This window comes from Haliotis rufescens, unplaced genomic scaffold (genome assembly GCF_023055435.1).
Source record: "Haliotis rufescens isolate VD_foot unplaced genomic scaffold, xgHalRufe1.0.p SCAF_81, whole genome shotgun sequence".
Classification (NCBI taxonomy): Eukaryota; Metazoa; Mollusca; class Gastropoda; order Lepetellida; family Haliotidae; genus Haliotis; species Haliotis rufescens.
The window spans coordinates 917483-938089 of record NW_025964374.1 but is presented as its reverse complement, the minus strand read 5'-3'; the positions used below and the strand labels follow the sequence as shown (position 1 = coordinate 938089).

General features: G+C 40.4%; 1 protein-coding gene across 1 annotated transcript in view; it reads left to right on the top strand.

Moving 5' to 3' along the window:
• The window catches only part of LOC124142069 (anaphase-promoting complex subunit 4-like), a 183436-nt gene that overhangs the window by 22185 nt on the left and 140644 nt on the right, over positions 1–20607 (top strand). The window contains exons 4-10 of the mRNA XM_048390089.1: positions 971–1178; positions 2279–2305; positions 3453–3497; positions 3824–3929; positions 8072–8179; positions 9236–9319; positions 9920–10015. Coding sequence (XP_048246046.1) covers positions 971–1178; positions 2279–2305; positions 3453–3497; positions 3824–3929; positions 8072–8179; positions 9236–9319; positions 9920–10015 — 674 coding nt within the window. The remainder of the gene's footprint in view (positions 1–970; positions 1179–2278; positions 2306–3452; positions 3498–3823; positions 3930–8071; positions 8180–9235; positions 9320–9919; positions 10016–20607) is intronic.

The window sequence follows — 20607 nt, the reverse complement described above, 5'->3', positions numbered from 1 at the left end:
GGCTGCTTGTACTAGTTCATACAGTTTTATAGTGCTAGCCCAGAAGTACCATGCCTCAGTTTAACATGGCTAGCCCACCAGTCCTTGTTTGATCCCTAAATGCTAATGCTATTAAAGGGGGATAATGAAAATATTAGTTGTGCCTAAGAACTCCACACAATGGACGGGCATGACACTATTTCCCCGGTCAAGGATCAGTTTGCATTCCAGTTATGTTCTCAACTCCATGGGGAGTATACATGATAGGGACTATTATGTGATGTTACAAAACACTTAACCCGTATAAACATTGTTAGTTGAGTACATGAATATTCGGCAATGGCAATAATGAGACAACTGAACAAGATTGCCGAAGCACAAGTCCTGATTGGCAAAAGCAACCAAACTATTAGGATTTTCAAATAAATTCTCATTTAATTAAATAATTTATTTTATAATTCTGTAAACAGTAAAAATTACTGGTAGTTATTGTTGACATAGTAACATATGCTGAAACACACTGAAAATGCATAATAAACCTTTAACTTGAAATGAAGACAAGAAAAATATTTTGGCAGTACATCTTGAATGACATTGAATGAGATTCGAATCCATACAATAACAAGATTGTCTCATGCCTAAAACCCTAGAAGAACTTTACACAAATTTAAATATACGGTCTTTGAAAGGCATTTAGAAGTGATACACATAAGGAAGAGAATTTATGGATGTCAACTTCTTTATTATGAGAAACACGTTTGAAGTATATGCTTACTCATCATCATCATCATCATCATCATCATCATCATCATCATCATCATTATTCACCTGATGAAGGAGTAAACATATACTCTGAAACATTGTGTTCCTCATAATAAAGAAGTTGACATCCATATATTCTCTTCCCTTTAACTATGTGTTTTCAAAGTGTGTCCGTAGATCCATCTCTGAGTTTGCCTTGGTGTTGTTATACTGGAGTCTGTATGTGCAGTGTTGGCAGTTGGGTACAAGTCCGGCCAGCTCAAGCTGTGTGATGTGGAGAACGCAGAAGTCCTTCACACGATGACGGTGGAAGGGGAGGTAACTAGCATGACCTGGATATCGCAGGTGTTTACAGACGGAGTGGAGTGGACAGCGGAACCCTACCCCGAGGACAGTTCCGCGGACTACCTGCCCAAACTACAACCACTCAACAAAAGGTGATGCCTCCAGTAACACTGGATTGAGTCAGTGAGTGAGTTGGGTTTAACGCTGCTTATAACAGTATTCTAGTCATATCGCGGCGTGTCAGCTTAATGTAGGAGGAAAGCCCGAAGTGATGCAGGTCTCAGAGCACGGGTATGGTGCTGACAAACCTAGAAACATAATTGGGGCGAACCGGGTTTCGAACCCACAATCATAGGTTTCTGGTGTGCCCAAGGGACGCAACTCTGCACAGCGAATCGCAGCGCATTAGACGACTGGGCCACCCGTGCCCCCACACTGGATTGATGTTACCCATAAAGATGTGTGTTGGAATGGTCTTCAGCAACCCAAGTTTGTCGTAAGAGTCATAAGAGGTGATGGGGGGGGGGGGGGGGGGGGGAAAGGACACGCTAACCGTTTCACCAACACATGTATCATAACTATTTGATAGTGATTCATAAACACATGTTCATCATACACAGAAAATTGCACAATCGACACTGCTTTTAGCAGAGATTTCTTATGAATATTGAAAGATTTATGTTTTAGAAAAGGCAAGAAATTGATTGAATCTGCACAGAAATTTGTGTATTCCCAGTGGGATGAAAGGCCTCGCAAATATGACTCCAGCTTTTTTTAATGGGCATCTTCAATGGGGATTAGTTCACAACAATGGCCACCAAGGGTGAAGCTTGATTGTATGCTTTAAGTTGGTGGAACAGATTGCATCATGAAAACCCTAAAGGGATGAAATTCATTCACGTCCTCACAACACCCTCACTAACTCCAGTCACTTGTGAACATCCGGGGTAGAATAGGTCTTCAGCAACCCATGCTTCCCGTAACAGGCGACTATGCTTGTCGTAAGAGGCAACGAACGGGATCGGGTGGTCCGATTTGCTGTCTTGGTTGATACATGTCATCGTATCCCAATTGAGTGGATCGATACTCATGATAGCAATCACTGGATTGTCTGATCCAGCCTCTTACAGACCTCTATCATATAGCTGGAATGTTGCTGAATGTGGCTTAAAACAACAAACGAACAAACACTAACTCCTTCATGTGTATCAGCAAGATGATTTTGTTTCTTACCAAGTGTTATATTTTTCAGCTATGGGACATTATCTAAAGGACAACAGTAGGTACACTTATAAGTTGTGACGTTGATGAATGTCTTGGCTGTCTTCTTATTGATAGTTGAATGTATGATCTGGTTGTCATAGCGACCAGGTGATGTATGATCTGGTTGTCATAGCGACCATGATCTGGTTGTGATGGAGACAGGTGATAAATGATCTGGTTGTCATGGAGACAGGTGATGTATGGTCTGGCTGTGATGGAGACAGGTGATGTATGGTCTGGTTGTCATAGCAACCAAGTGATGTATGATCTGGATGTGATGGCGACAGGTGATGTATGATCTGGTTGTGATGGAGACCAGGTGATGTATGATCTGGTTGTGATGGAGACCAGGTGATGTATGATCTGGTTGTGATGGAGACCAGGTGATGTATGGTCTGGCTGTGATGAAGGCAGGTGATGTATGTTCTGGTTGTCATAGCAACCAAGTGATATATGATCTGGTTGTGATGGAGACCAGGTGATGTATGGTCTGGCTGTGATGGAGACAGGTGATGTATGTTCTGGTTGTCATAGCAACCAAGTGATGTATGATCTGGTTGTGATGGAGACAGGTGATGTATGATCTGGTTGTGATGGAGACAAGGTGATGTATGATCTGGTTGTGATGGAGACCAGGTGATGTATGGTCTGGTTGTGATGGAGACCAGGTGATGTATGATCCGGTTGTCATGGAGACCAGGTGATGTATGATCTGGCTGTGATGGAGACCAGGTGATGTATGATCTGGTTGTGATGGAGACAGGTGATGTATGATCTGGTTGTGATGGAGACCAGGTGATGTATGATCTGATTGTGATGGAGACGGGTGATGTATGATCTGGTTGTGATGGAAACCAGGTGATGTATGATCTGGTTGTGATGGAGACAGGTGATGTACGATTTGGTTGTGATGGAGACAGGTGATGTATGATCTGCTTGTGATGGAGACCAAGTGATGTATGATATGGTTGTCATAGAGACCAGGGCCTACTTGCACAAAGCGATCTTAGCGCTAAGATGATTGTAACACCCATACTTTAACATAGGCCTACAATAGTCTTAGCGCTAAGATTGCTTTGTGCAAGTGGGCGCAGGTGATGTATGATCTGGTTGTCATGGAAGCCAGATCTGGTTTTGTTGGTGACACAGAACTATATTTTCAGAGAGGAGAATGTAGAAGACAGCAAGCGACTCAAGGATCAGAAAGAGTGAGTTGATGATGTTCTATTCTCACGAGCCTAATTTTTTTGGGATGGGTATTAACCAAACTCACAAGACTTTTTCCATAACCCTCAAGGTAATGCAGTGTCCAATTCTAAACGAAGTCAATTATGTTTCGAGTTAGATAGTGCTTGTTTTATACTGTATACCTGCACAGCCTTATGTACATGAGAACGTACATGGTCCCAGTCTTCATGTGTAAGTACAACCATAAAAACCATTGTTTCTTCCTCATCCATGTCAGTAATAATATAGATATCTGTAAAATATCAATTTTAAGACTTCTAAGTGATTTAATGCTGATCTACTTCAGACTGAACTTGCTGCTAGTGGGGACGAATCGTGATGAGCTTCAGATGTTTGTGTATGGCATCTTCCATGCAGCCGTCGTCTCCATCAGTCTACAAGATGGCTCCCAGGTACGTGAGGATGACAGTAACATGATAGTCACAAACACCATCCAGCCATTAACAGGGGTAATCAAAATTTAAATTAAGTAAATTACTTTGGATTAAATACTTTATTATCCCCAGCCATGAAATCCTTCCGTCCATTGCTCATGTTTTGTTTCCAGAGCAGAACTCAAAAACCATGAGAGATATCTTAACCGAACTTGGTACATAGATAGGTCTACTGGTGAACTGGTGCCTTTTGATAGTTTGAGACTTTTAAGAACATTATTTTTTTAGTTTCCATGGCAACTGGACATGTCATATTGGCGGGGGATATGAGTATTTCGTGCTTGTTGTTCAGATGTTTTTGTTATCCCCCGCCGCGCGAAAGCGCGAAGCGGGGGATATAGTATTCACGACCGTCCGTACGTCCGTCCGTCCGTACGTCTGTCCGTCCGTACGTCCGTCCGTACGTCCCACCTGTTTGTTGCCGCGATATCTCAAGAACTTAACACTGGATTGTCTTCATATTTGGAACTATGGTGTATATACAGATTCCGCAGACACCAGTCGGTTTTGGTGACCTTGATCCCATTTTCAAGGTCACAGCAGACAAATCTGCTTTTAGAGTTGGAAAACGGTGTTGCCGCGATATCTCAAGAACTAAACACTGGATTGTCTTCATATTTGGAACTATGGTGTATATACAGACACCGCAGACACCAGTCGGTTTTGGTGACCTTGATCCCATTTTCAAGGTCACAGCAGGCAAATCTGCTTTTGGAGTTGGAAAACGGTGTTGCCGCGATATCTCAAGAACTAAACACTGGATTGTCTTCATATTTGGAACTATAGTGTATATACAGACTCCGCAGACACCAGTCGGTTTTGGTGACCTTGATCCCATTTTCAAGGTCACAGCAGGCAAATCTGCTTTTAGAGTTGGAAAACGGTGTTGCCGCGATATCTCAAGAACTAAACCTCTCGATTGTCTTCATATTTGGAACTATGGTGTATATACAGACACCGCAGACACCAGTCGGTTTTGGTGACCTTGACCCCATTTTCAAGGTCACAGCAGGCAAATCTGCTTTTGGAGTTAGAAAACGGTGTTGCCGCGATATCTCAAGAACTAATCGCTGGATTGTCTTCATATTTGGAACTATAGTGTATATACAGACTCCGCAGACACCAGTCGGTTTTGGTGACCTTGATCCCATTTTCAAGGTCACAGCAGACAAATCTGCTTTTAGAGTTGGAAAACGGTGTTGCCGCGATATCTCAAGAACTAAACACTGGATTGTCTTCATATTTGGAACTATGGTGTATATACAGACTCCGTAGACACCAGTCGGTTTTGGTGACCTTGATCCCATTTTCAAGGTCACAGCAGACAAATCTGCTTTTAGAGTTGGAAAACGGTGTTGCCGCGATATCTCAAGAACTAAACACTGGATTGTCTTCATATTTGGAACTATGGTGTATATACAGACACCGCAGACACCAGTCGGTTTTGGTGACCTTGATCCCATTTTCAAGGTCACAGCAGGCAAATCTGCTTTTGGAGTTGGAAAACGGTGTTGCCGCGATATCTCAAGAACTAAACACTGGATTGTCTTCATATTTGGAACTATAGTGTATATACAGACTCCGCAGACACCAGTCGGTTTTGGTGACCTTGATCCCATTTTCAAGGTCACAGCAGGCAAATCTGCTTTTAGAGTTGGAAAACGGTGTTGCCGCGATATCTCAAGAACTAAACCTCTCGATTGTCTTCATATTTGGAACTATGGTGTATATACAGACACCGCAGACACCAGTCGGTTTTGGTGACCTTGACCCCATTTTCAAGGTCACAGCAGGCAAATCTGCTTTTGGAGTTAGAAAACGGTGTTGACGCGATATCTCAAGAACTAATCGCTGGATTGTCTTCATATTTGGAACTATAGTGTATATACAGACACCGCATACACCTGTCAGATTTGGTGACCTTGACCCCATTTTCAAGGTCACAGCAGGCAAATCTGTTTTTGGAGTTGGAAAACGGTGTTGCCACAATATCTCAAGAACTAATCGCTGGATTGTCTTCATATTTGGTACTATGGTGTATATGGCGGGGGATATTTCGTCACTCTGTGACAAATACTTGTTCTTTTTTAATTCTGGTGGCATGGTTGCCAAGTTGTTCACGGTGTGGCATTAACTTTGCAGAGTTGCCTCTCTTAGGTGTGTTAGGATCCTATGATCATGGGTTTGAATCCCACTTCCAACCTTTATTTATCTTTGGTTGTCATTATCATACCATTGTTTGCACCCAGTGTGGCAAACATCTAAGACCTGCATCGATTTGGACATTCCTCCTATGTTAAGCACGTTGCTATATAAGTGCAATAATCTTGGACGCGATGTTAAACCCCATTTCATGTCACCTCATCTCCTATGTTAAGCCGGCACGGCGTGAGATGACTGAAATAGTGTTAAAAGCCATGTAAAACAAAACTCTCACCCATTCACAATCAGTTTTGTTATTTGTGACTCGAACAATGATGCAATTTATGTTGCTAGATTATATAGGTATATCCATACTTATCCAATTAACTATCAACTAAAATATAATACTAATTACTTTAATATTTATGCATTTCGGTTCATTGTTAGTGGGGGGGAATTATTTGCAAGTACAATCAGTAGCAGACACGTTTATTTTTGTGTCTATATATCATGATATATGTGTAGCAATAGAATTTAGTCGCCAGAAGATATTTTTGTAATTTGTGTGTTGAAACATAAGCGAGAGAGGAAGGTCGGTGGTTTGATCCTCTCATCATGTGATACCAATAGATGTTAAAATACGGTACTTGATATAACCTGCCAGTAAATGGGGTGGGGGATATAGGAACGGAGTTTGTCAATCCATCCTTCTGTCTTTCTGCCCATCCACCATCTTCTCAATGGGAATAAATTTTCTCAAAAACTATGTAAGTTGGAGAAATGGAATTTTACACATTAATGTTACTGGTCATGATCTTAAACGAGTTGGAAAATTGGTGTTGTAAATTCATTGCTTACATAGTAATGGCCCTTTCTCCATGTTTAGTGGTCAGTGTCTGCAATGGGGACAAGAAGAGATACTTGTCAAAACTGAGTTTGAAAATTGGCGCCATCATTCTTTTTTTTAACTGAGTTACAGCCCTTGCTACATGTGTTTTGATTTTTGGCATACACAGTTGCATAGTGTCTGCAATGGGAAAATTTTCTCAGAAATTACTGAAGTTACACGAATGAAACTTTGCAAGCTTATCAAAGAGATACTTATCAAGACTGTTTGAAAATCAGATTTTCTCATGACATAAAGCCATCCTTTCTCTTCTTAAGGATATATAGGACTCTCTTTTTAATAGTTAACATTAATATCCATGTGATTCACTGCATTATGAACAAACAAAATTCTGATGTGCCTCAATGGCGGGACATAGTGATAACGCTGTTTGTTGTTGTTACCCGGCCTGGTGCTTGGCATCAAGAGCCTAAGACAAGGAATGGAAGGCTCTGAGTCAGTGTACTGCTACTTCAGTTATAGACAGTAATTACTGAACATTGTCTGGATGTTGATATTCCTTAAAAAAACACAAATATTAATTGCAGAAACAGGTTTCAGTGATCGTTATGTAACAAAACAGAGCTACAGATAAGCCGCGTATTTGCGTAAAAAATACTCCCCAAAATTATTCAAAACCCAATTACTTTCAATGATCTTGCGTACAAAAACGTGTGCGTTAAAGGAAAAACTCAAATGTATAAAAACAGCACGCGTAAATACCCAATGAAGCTTTTGTATCATGCGTACAACGGAGCTTATTTCCGAAACACAATTATGAGTTAATTTACTTTCTGAGTCAAGCCTATATATTTAGAACAGTTATATACATCTAAAACATTATTTTTTTTATTTTAAATTTTAAAATGTTCACTAATTTGGGGAAAAATCCAATAGAGTGATAAATGGATGAGTGAAATAATATTGGTTACCCATGAAAAATGTTATAACCCAATTAAAATAGAAACCCTAGAGTAAAAACACAATTGCTCAAAAAGTTATCTGGAGCTCTGAACAAAGAGCTTGTGTTCCACATGGATTGTGAAAGTACTACCAACTTTTCTACCAACAGAATCGACGTGTTCACTCAGCCATCTTGTCGCAGGACCTGCACTGTCTGTCGGTGGTGGTGGAGTCGACACTGGAGATGTCCGACGATATTGACTACTATCTTCTCACGGTCTGCACAAAACATTCTTTCTTTCATAACCATGCTACTGGTATGGTGGTATTTCTCAGTGAATTGGAAAGGAACTGCTATGTGAAATGAAAATTCGATTAATTGACTGAATTATTGAACAATTCTTGATTGGATTATGTCTTTCAAACAAAACAGTTTGGATTACGAGTGGGCACTCAGTCGACTCATTGAGTATGGTTCCTTCATGTCTATGAGGATTAATATAAGTATGTAATATTTTGTATTGGTATCTGTGAAGATCTGGGGTAGAATAGGTCTTCAGCAACTCATGCTTGCCATCAAAACCGACTATGCTTGTCGTAAGAGGTGACTAACACGATCGGTTGGTCAGGCTCGCTGACTTGGTTGACGCTTTTTATCTTATCACAAATGCATGGATTGATGCAACGAACGAACGCTTTCACCACTAGGCTAACCCATTGCCCATGAAACAAACAAGACATGATATTGCCAATATTACAAATACCACATACTTCCTACATCAAATGTCACGCAATGATATCTACAGAAATTACAAAGTAATGATCCTTAGATAATTTTCAATATTGATGCTGAGACAACACACTTCCAAAGCTCGTAACAATCAGACCCGTGAAGATCCAGGGTAGAAGTTGTCTTCAGCAGCCTATGCTTGTCGTAAGTGGCGACTAACGGGATTGGGTGGTCAGGTTCGTTGTCTGGTCAAGACTCGATTATTAGACCACCTTCATATAGCTGGAATATCACTGAGTGCAGCTTTAAACAACAAGCAAACAAACAAACAAACAAAACAAAATCATTTGTATTGTAAATCTAATGATTTTTACCTGTGGGGATTCCGGGTTAGAAATGGTCCCAAGCAATCACTGGATTAACTGGTCCAGATTCTTTTAAGTTACAGACGGCCATCATACAACTAGAATATTGCGAAGTGAGGCATTAAACAACAACAAAGTAACTAATTATATGTTATGACAAAGTTTCTGTTTGGCAAATTTATTGAAACAAAACTTAGCCACCATTCCTGTGACATATTTCCATCTGTACATTTGACAGTATGACACGACCCTCTTCGCATCACGCCATAAGGAACTACGACTCCTGGCCCTGAAGTATGGACAGATCGCCACACTGATGGGGGTACGTGGCTGGAGCTGATGCACCATCAAGTACATCTGCGTGTTCACCAAATTTGTTTTCTATATCAGTTACTATATATATATGATACCTCTTTTTGTATTGACCAAAGCTGTGGGAATACCGGTTAGGACAAAAGGGCCCCAACAACCTATCTTGTTAAAGGTGACTATTTGGATCGGTGGTCAGGCTTTGTGTAATAATATAACCCCTACATGCAGGACATGATCTAGTCCTCATGTCCCCTTCCTCTCTAGTCCTAATGTCCCCCTCCTCTCTTGTCCTAATGTCCCCCTCCTCTCTCGTCCTCATGTCCCAGTCATCTAAGGCGCCAAACTGTGCTGTGCAGAGTTGCGTCCCTTGGGCACGCCAGAAACCTATGATTGTTGGTTCGAATCCCGGTTTGCCCTGATTATGTTTCTAGGTTTGTCAGCACCATACCCGTGCTTGTGGGTTTCACTGAAGTGGTGAACGTCTAAGACCTGCATCACTTCAGGCTTTCCTCCCACATTAAGCTGACATGCCGTGATATAACTGGGATACTGTTAAAAGTGGTGTTAAATCCAACTCACTCCTAATGTCCCCCTCCTCTGTGTATTATAGTACCTCCAGACCACGATCCAGCAGATGTCAGAAGCATGGGAGGACATCCTTATGGCCATGGACTCAAAGCTGCTCAAATTTGCTGAGGACAAAAAGGTAGGTTGTCTCCCTTGTTGATAACATGGCACCCAAACATCCTTACACTACAACACCTCATATTAAATATTTACCAGTAACCTAAGCTTGTCGCAATGAGCGTCTGAACAAATTGGGTTGTCTTACTCGATTACCAAGTTGATTGCAGGTCATTGTTTCCCAATCTACATGGACTCATGCTCATGACATCAATCACTGGATTGAGCTTTGAGCATACTCCACAGGGTGCATAGGTGCTATATAAATTGTGCTTTTATTGTTGTCTGGACCTGACTTGATGATTTTATACCGCTGTTATATGGCTGGAATATTGCTGAGAGCTGCGTTGAACAACAAACAAACAAAATTAAGTTAAATAGTTTCCTCTTGTGTAACCATCATAATACCTAACCATAATACTGGGTGGAGCTGCATATATACTACTCAAAAGAAGTTAAAGAACACCAGCTTGTCGTGTGACTATAGAAAATCTGGCATGGTTGTTGAGGATTGCAACACAGCCTTCCAATTGTGAGTGGTCTTTAACTTATTTTGAGTAGTATATGTAGTTGTTTGTGGAGGTTTGGTCTTGGGGGGATTGGTGTTTGAGTGGGTCCCCAGTACCTTAACCGGGTGGAACACCTGGCTATGATGGGCTGGCTCTAGAAAACTGCAGTGTTCCTGTTTACTGGTAAATACCCTGTTTTTTACAGGTAAAATTAGGCTTGGACTGGTAATTCATGTGACTGCCTGTCCCTGTGGACCGGCAAATAAAGTACCTTCTAAATCTTTGTTGTTGAACAAAACATTGGCCATATTCATATAAGTATATTTTTTTAACAAAGTCAGCTTGTCAGTTGCCATCTGGGTTTCCCCTTGTCTATTTTTGGTGTTATTAAATGAGATTTCGCTTTGCTTCAAGGTTGAATATACATGTATATTTGCAGCGATTAAGTCTTGAAATATTTTTTTTTTAAAAAGAGACGTTTTTTCATTTGTTGAAACACGTGAAGATCCTGGGTAGAAAAGGTCTTCAGCAACCCATTCTTGCCGTAAAAGGCGACTATGCTTGTCGTAAGAGGCGACTAACAGGATTGGGTGGTTAGTCTCGCTGACATGGTTGATGCATGTCATCGTATTCCAATTGCGTAGAAAGATACTCATAATGTCAATCACTGGATTATCTGGTCCTGACTCATTATTTACAGACTGCTGTCATATAGCTGGAATATTGCTGAGTGCGGTGTTAATCAACAAACAAACAAACAATGGGAACAGGTGGCCAGACTTGATGATGTGGTTGATTGTTTGTAGTAGTATCCTGATACCATGGAACCATGCTCGTAATATCAACCACTGGTTTTCTTAAGCCAGATTTTGTTCATTAAATGGCTGCTGTGATATGGCTGGAATATGGCTGGCTGTGATGTAATAAAAACAAACAAACAAACAAACAAACTAGTAGGGCATCACAGCGTTAGAAATTGGCACTAGTCCTATAGTCCTTGCCAAAATGCCCAATAGTTAAGGTATAATAAGGACCAGTAGAAATTTGCCATTTTTAAGGGTTTTGCTATATGTTAACATTATAAGGACTAGTGGACTGAAACTGTTAGTTTCTAACGCTGGCATCAGGATCAGAATTGGCCTGGGTACCTCATGGTTATCTCAGAGCTGACTCAACTTAGTGTCTGTGAGATACAGCTCTGTGACTTGTGTATGAATTTGAATGTTTATCATCCCAAACTGGCCAAGTGATATTGCCTTGAAGATATCACTACGATAAAAATGCATCACAATACTTTGCAGACCATTGTGATGTCATAGGTTACCATGATGTTACAATCAAATGACATCACCAATCTCTGTCACTGCCGCTGGTTGGCTGTACTTTTACACTCAATATGCTATTAGTGTTCAGAGACTGATAAAGTTGGGAGAATGATTTTGGATGATAAATAGAATCCCACCCTTGTGTCTTTTCGTATGAGATATATCAACACACGGCAAGCCTCAAAGCTCTAAGCTTTTATCAACTCGTGTTGATATTATTTTTACCAAAAGACTTGGATGATATCCTGTATTTGTCATTCAGTAAATGACAGGTTAACTTAAGTTATATGAAAGAATCGATCCTTAACTTCTTTTGAGTAGTATATAAAGAGTGACTATGTGTGCCATGATACGAGTGTAATACCAGATATGGTCTAGACGTTTGAACCAGCGACTTCACTGAAACATCATCTGTGTATAATTAGGAGAGTGATTATCTGAAAGAGATGATGTCGTAGATAAACAAAGTGATGTTTGAATGTCCTAAATCAAACTTGAGAGGAGCACCCATTTGTCTGAGCCTGCCTGCTTTAACCTAAAATTATATCCTTTGTTCAGTCTAATATGCATGGACAGGACAATTTGTCATGAGATGGATTGTTGCCTCTTGCAAGGAATGTTTTACCAAGTCAGATCCGTACTTAATCTCATACTTGAACAATTGTTAGCTGATAAACAATGTGGTCTCATGAAGCTCTGACATTGCGCGTTGCGTAAATGTTACAGCACGACATACATGTCAGGTAGATATGAGGAGAAATATTGCATCAGGCCACGTAATGGTGTGTACAAGTACTTGTCAGGTTTATAGTGGAGATAAGTATGTCTCCGTCAGTGTCAATATTAACAGTTGGTGGATAACAGTACACTGTTAATCGGATGTTACGTAACCATAACAACCAAGGAGACAAGAAGGCTTGACATTGGTGGAAAGGGGGGGGGGGACTTAGTGGGTTTGGGGGACAAGTAAACAAGGCTTGGGCCGGAAGTGAACAAGGGTTTGTGGACTGTTTTTTTAAGGAAACATTAACAAGGGTTTGGGAACTTTGGGGTTTGGGGGAAAAGTGAACAAGGCTTTGTGGGTTTGGGGAGAAATGAACAAGGCTTTGGGGCTTTGAGGGAGAAATGAACAAGGCTTTGGGAGACTTTGGTGCATTGCGGCAGAAGGGGAAAGAATTTAATCTTTTGACATGAAATAATTATGTTGTATTATTTGGATATTTAACATATATTTAATGATCCATGATATATGGGTGTGGAAATCATTGTTTCTGAATCATTTGATAATTTCACATCTGAAAGACGTATATACCATCAAGTAATTGAGATAGATAGCCTCAGTTGGAAATAAATAGCCACATTTTACATTTGAATGAGTCTTTTGAACATTATTGCTAAAGAAAGGGTATTTCCACAATGTCTGGAACATTATTGCTAAAAAAGGGTCTTTCCACAATGTCTGGAACATTATTGCTGAAAAGGGGTCTTTCAACAATGTCTGGAACATTATTGCTAAAAAAGGGTCTTTCCACAATGTCTGGAACATTACTGCTGAAAAAAGAGTCTTTCAACAATGTCTGGAACATTATTGCTGAAAAAGGGTCTTTCCACAATGTCTGGAAATTATTGCTGAAAAAGGGTCTTTCCACAATGTCTGGACATTATTGCTGAAAAAGGGTCTTTCCACAATGTCTGGAACATTATTGCTATAAAAGGGTCTTTCCACAATGTCTGGAACATTATTGCTATAAAAGGGTCTTTCCACAATGTCTGGAAATTATTGCTGAAAAAGGGTCTTTCCACAATGTCTGGACATTATTGCTGAAAAAGGGTCTTTCCACAATGTCTGGAACATTATTGCTATAAAAGGGTCTTTCCACAATGTCTGGAACATTATTGCTATAAAAGGGTCTTTCCACAATGTCTGGAACATTATTGCTATAAAAGGGTCTTTCCACAATGTCTAGCTAGCCCTTCTGGCAGTATTATACAGGTTAAATGCAATTGTGAACAGAGAAGAGCCTCTTGTCTGGATTCAAGTACATTCTGTCAAATCATGATCCATTACGCAAAGTGTGACCCACTTAAGCTGGGTAGAAATTTGACATCTAAATACTGATGTGCCTTTATCTGATACAGTTGTGGCCAAATAATCAGCAACAGGTTGGCTTTGCAAAGAGAATAAATTATCAATCTTAGACAGTTGTTGATTGAGTGGATTGTGTGTGGATGAAAGCAGACGTCTGCTTCTGGTATGCGTCTGCTCGTCTAAGTCTGGTGTTGTGTCATACTCTGTCATTGGATTAAGTGATCTCGCCCATGTTATGGGGCCAGACTTTGTTGGATGTAGAGAAATCTGAAAATTGAAAGCTGTTAAAGGAATTTATTCCAGATCAGTTTAATCAATGTGCAAATTTCTTGGTTGATAGATTTTTTTGAAGAGGTTGGGCGTGTTGGGGTGAAGGTTGTAGAATGTGATGGTAATTGATCACAGGAATGTTATTAAGAGTTTAGTTTGGGCCGTTTTACGAGTATGACACTGATATAGCAGACCTTTACATGTGTGTAAATAACTTGCTTCTCCGCAGGACATTGGAGTTGGTCGTATGTAATGTTACGTCTGTCTACATTTTAATTTGCCCCAATTCTGCATTTCGTGTCAGAGAGAGGGAATTGTATCTATTTCAGGAGCAGGATTAATCTTTTTAAAGTTCTTAGTTACTAAATTTCAGAGGTATTTTATTTTATCAATATTGCATTCATACTTTTACAAGAATTGGAATTTATTATTTGGGACTTTTTACAGACAGTTTCTGCTGATAAATCTCTAATGGGGACAGATAAAATTTGTCAATCTGAAAGTTCAAATCATAGGATTATTTAAAGTAAATATTGCAACGCCACGCCACGCCACGCCACGCCACGCCACGCCACACCACACAACACCACAACCTTGAAGTGTGCCAGTAGCAGCTAGATAAGCCCCCTCCATCACAGCGAGTGTCAGAGATCAACACCTTGCTAATTACCTCCATACCTGGCAGTGGTCTGTGAACACACCTGTAATCTCCCGCACCTAGAACAATGGGGGCTATCAACATGGCTACCCCCCGTCATGAGCAGGTCGGGGGACACAGCTCCGTGTGGTGGGTTGTGTGTTTGGATGTATTTATGGAAAGTTGGGATTCATGTGTTTGTACAAATACTCAGGGCTACAGACGCTCCTGGTTGGACTGTGAAATCACCTGGAAGGTTGGTTCATGTCCGTCAGCAGTAGGAGTTTCTGGCCCCACTTGCACAAAGTGATCTTAGCGCTAAGATGATTGTAACTCCCATACTTTAACATAAACTTACGATAGTCTTAGCGCTAAGATCACTTTGTGCAAGTGGGCCCTGGTCATCCGTTGTTGATGCTTGGATTAAACAAGAATGAATGCTACATTCTTCCGTATTCTTGTCTTTAACTACATTAATTTCTTTACAAGTTTTCTTGGTCAGTGTACAAAAGGCATGCTATATATTTTTAAAGTGCCAGCATTAAGAGATGTAACATAAACTGAAAATATGTATCCCCATTAAATGTTGGCATTCATTTTATGTTCTTTTTTTAATTAGAACTTCAGACAGGTCTACAAAAAATATACATTCAGAATTTCAAAAATATTATATTTCCAATTGTAAACAGCATATTGATCGTTTATGGATGTCAACTTTATTATGAGGAACACAATTTTTGGAGTATATGCTTATATATGATGGAGTAAGCATATACTCTGAAACGTTGTGTTCCTCATAATAAAGAAGTCGACATCCATAAATTCTCTTATGTGTATCACTTCTAAATATCTTTCAAAGACTTAAACATATTGATCATTGGTATTTTACGCGGAAAAAAGAAATGATAAAAAAATTGATTAAAATGCCTTTCACTGGGGTGGTAGTTTTAAGAAATATGTTGATAATTGTAAAGGAAATATGAGCAGGCGGTAATCATATACTACTCAGCATTTGCTAAGGATCACCCTTGACTAAAGATGACTGGTCCTTTGCAAATGTTGAGTAGTATAATTTTTTTGTCCTGTTTGCTTTAATGAATGTTTGGGTGTTGGGGTAGCCTAGTGGTTAAAGTGTTCTCTCGTCATACCAGTGGCCTGGGTTTGATTCCACACATGGGTACACTGTGTGAAGTCCATTATTGATGTCCACCCACCTGCCTTGATATTGCTAGAGGGGCGGTCGGGTAGCCTAGTGGTTAAAGCGTTCGCTCGTCATGCCGAAGACCCGGGTTCGATTCCCGACATGGGTACAATGTGTGAAGCCCATTTCTTGTGTCCCCCGCTGTGATATTGCTGGAATATTGCTAAAAGCGGCGTAAAACAATACTCACTCACTCACTGATATTGCTAGAACATTGCTAAAAGTTTGTAAAACATACTCACTCACTTGATCAATGTTAATGTGTATGTCTAGATATTTGTTTCACATTTTCCCAGTTGTTTGAAAACAACCAATTAACACATCACTTATTTGTCACTGTATTAACACTGGTAGTTCATCATAATGTTTATTCCAGTACATCAGTTGGCATAATCCCACCTATCGACAGGGTGAATGTGTTTTACAGCACCAGGTGTTCTAAGTAAGCATGTTTAGAGCCTACCATATGTTTCCTGCAAGAACACCTTGTTTGGTGTCACTGTAATTTCTTATGTAAACAACATCTGCTACTGCTATACCTGTTGTTTTGTGTTGTTGGATGTTAATCCCGCTACGTCAGCCCTGACCCTTGAGTGTGAACAATTTGACAATTGTTGTGAGCACAATCAAATCTCATGAAGTCAACAATAAAGCTTAAAGCCTTGACTTTCTCTGTTGGGAAAATGGATTTTTATTTCTTTGGATATATGAAGCTCATTGTGATGTAGAATTTCTTGAATTCTTTAGGTGCAAGTGTACTTATGTTAGCCATGTCCTATTGCCATGTTCAGCAACACTGGGTTGGAGCTTATTGACAATTGGTATGAATTTGATGCTCAAGAAATTAAATAATGGTTTTCAAGCTTTGGCTTTTCATATGCTGGGATATGTTGACTTATGCTTGGATGTATTGACTTATGCTTGGATATATTGACTTATGCTGGGATGTATTGACTTATGCTGGGATGTATTGACTTATGCTGGGATGTATTGACTTATGCTTGGATATATTGACTTATGCTGGGATATATTGACTTAGGCTGGGATGTATTGACTGGGATATATTGACGTATGTTGGGATATATTGACGTATGCTTTGATATATTGACTTATGCTTGGATGTATTGACTTATGCTTTGATGTACAGACTTATGCTTGGATATATTGACTTATGCTGGGATGTATTGACCGGGGTGTATTGACTTATGCTAGGATATATTAACTTAGGCTGTGATGTATTGACTGGGATATATTGACGTATGCTTGGATATATTGACTTATGCTAGGATGTATTGACTGGGATATATTGACTTATGCTGGGATATATTAACTTAGGCTGGGATGTATTGACTTGGATATATTGACGTATGCTTGGATATATTGACTTATGCTGGGATGTATTGTCTTAGGCTGGGTCGTATTGACTGGGATATATTGATGTATGCTTGGATATATTGACTTATGCTGGGATATATTGACTTATGCTGGGATGTATTGACTTAGGCTTGGATATTATGAGGTGTATCATGAGGGGTACATGCATCCGATGATAGGCCTTATACCACGAGTCCGAGAGTGTATCAACAACAGAACCTCCTGAATATGATGTGGAAAGATGTGTTTGAGCTACTTGCCTAAAACAAATTTGAAAAGTATAACATCTGGGTTTAGCTTAAGATATATGTCACTCCCTCATATAACTCATTTTTAATCCATAATTTTATATAGTAAACTACAGTTAAAACAAACTTAAATAACCGTAGTTCGTTATAAACGTAGTTTGCTGTATTTGCATTGTAAACAAATATGCTGAATAGGAATCATAGAACGTAAGGACATTTTGTGCAATGTCAAAAGTAGGTTACAATTATAAACCTACATCATCATTTAAAGAATAACTGTACAGGATACGGTTAACTGTAATCAGCCTTCAGTGGACATGTTGCAACAATAAATATGTCTGCTATGTACCCCCAGGACGTGCCATGAAAACAGACTAAAAGGATTACCAGATTTGAGCCTCGATTTATTGTCATCTTTGTTTAATTATTTCTTCTGAAAGTGCCCTGATCTACCTGTGATGTACCTGTGATGTACCTGTGATGTGCTGGCCCTGTGGTAAGCTCTTCACACCCCTCAGTGACTAAAACACCTGAGGCAGGGGAGCAGTATGATAGGAATAACACTGGCAGATAAATCAAGCTTCAAGCTTCAACAACATAGTTTCCTGTTGTATTATGATGTGGATGTAATTACTGTGTTTGGAGTTTAACATCACTCACCACCCCCATGTCTCATTGTTCCAAGGCCCCCACCCTGCCTCCTCTTCCCCTGCTGTCTTCCTCCCTTCCATCTCTTCCTTCCTTCCCACCCTACTGCCTTCTTTCCTTTCGTCCTTTCCCTCTCTCCTCTCTTATCCTCCGATATTCCTCCTTCCTTTCTTCCCTGCTTCCTTCCTTACTTCCTACCTCTGAACCTACTCTCTCCAATCCTCCCACCCTACTGCCTTCTTTCCTTTCGTCCTTTCCCTCTCTCCTCTCTTATCCTCCGACATTCCTCCTTCCTTTCTCCCCCCCCCTGCTTCCTTCCTTACCTCCTACCTCTGAACCTCCTCTCTCTCCAATCCTCCCACCCTACTGCCTTCTTTCCTTTCGTCCTTTCCCTCTCTCCTCTCTTATCCTCCGACATTCCTCCTTCCTTTCTTCCCCCCTGCTTCCTTCCTTACCTCCTACCTCTGAACCTCCTCTCTCCAATCCTCCCACCCTACTGCCTTCTTTCCTTTCGTCCTTTCCCTCTCTCCTCTCTTATCCTACGACATTCCTCCTTCCTTTCTTCCCTGCTTCCTTCCTTACCTCCTACCTCTGAACCTCCTCTCTCACCAATCCTCCCACCCTACTTCCTTCCCTCCCTACCCCCTTCTTTACCCTGCTTCCTCTCCTCTCCCTATCATCTCCCCACAATTTTCCCCCCCCTCCTTCCTTCCTTCTCTGCCTCCCAACCCCTCCTTCCTCACCCCCTAACCCCTCCTTCCTCACCCCCATCCTCTCCTCATCCTTTCCCCCATCCTCTCCTCATCCTTTCCCCCTCCTTCTTTCCTTCCTGTCCTGCCTCCCAACCCCTTCTTCCTCTCTTCTCCCCCTATCCTCTCCTCATCCTGTCCCCCTATCTTCTCCCCATCCTTTTCCCTCCTTCCTTCCTCCCCTCCCCTTATTTCTCTCTCACAATTTTGTATTTCCAGTCCTAGCCCTATTATACTCTATAAGCATGTTAAGGACAATTTTTCATCTTAATAAAATATTAACAATTATGTTTTGGTGTAAATAACTTACATTTACACACAAAAAAAACATGAAGTTATCAAGACACAATGACCAGAATGACCTGTTTTCTCCCTTCAGTAAAGCCCTGGAGCAAGGCTAGCAAAGCAGTAAAGCTACAGATTGTTTGCTTGAGATGCTAATTGTCTTCATCTGGTGTGAAGCATCATTGGAGTTTATTGCTGCCATTAGTGACCCTGTGATAATGATCTGCTATATGGACATGGCAGTTTGCATGTAATTGACATATACGTTTTATTAGTTTATTGGCAGGGCTGACAACAGCACCTCTGCGGCCCTAACACAGAAACATGTAAACCATCATAGTTATCAGGCTTATTGCCAGGGATGAACAGGATTAAAAAATAAGGGGGTCCAGGGGTCCTTAGCGTTTTCTGCCATAGTTTTGTAATCCAGGGGACCTCCAAATCCTAATAATAGTATACGTAAAATTATTAGGTTATGGCTAGAACCCATACTCTTTCATGCTTAAACACTGCAATAGGAATTTAGAGGAAACCTTTCAGACAGTCTGCTGTATGTGACTTCATGTGATTGGGATTTTATTGAGAAAAATAAATTGTCCCAGAAAGTGCTTGAAAGCTTAATTATGCTTCAGGGTGTTTGGAAAAAAAGAAATTGTCAGCCACAAAAAATACATTGTTGCAAGATATTCATAAAAAAATATATAGTTTAGGTAAAAAATATCACTTTTGCAGCTGCCCTGCACATTCTTCCTTCAGAAACATGTTGCTATGATACATCTCTTCATTCACGTCAGTGTATTGTCTGCCCAAAAATACATAACAAGGTTTGACATCTCAAAAAGTCTTTCGATTATCGCGGCTTAAGCACTTGTTTTTTGTTCATGACGTGTGTAAATTTCAACAGTAGCCTTCGACGGAGGAGTAATCAGCCTCATCACCTTGAGTATTACACATTCTGCTATAACCAGTCTTAAACTGGGCGCCTGTCTGCACTGCAGGGGCCTCCTGTCAGGGTGCCCCCAACTGGCCTCATCACACCTGACCAGTAATTGCTATCTGTCAATCACCACTCATCACACCTGTCAAACAGTAGCAGTGTGTCTGTTTCACCTGGGCTTATGGGGAGGTGTCTTTTCTATTATTGGTATCCACTGCTCAATATGATATCGTTTAGTACAGTGTTGTGATCGTCAACTTATCAGTCATTGTGTGTTGTCCTCATGAGGAAGGATGATTGTCTGGAACTTTAACATGGCATTTTATTCAACCAGGGATTTAA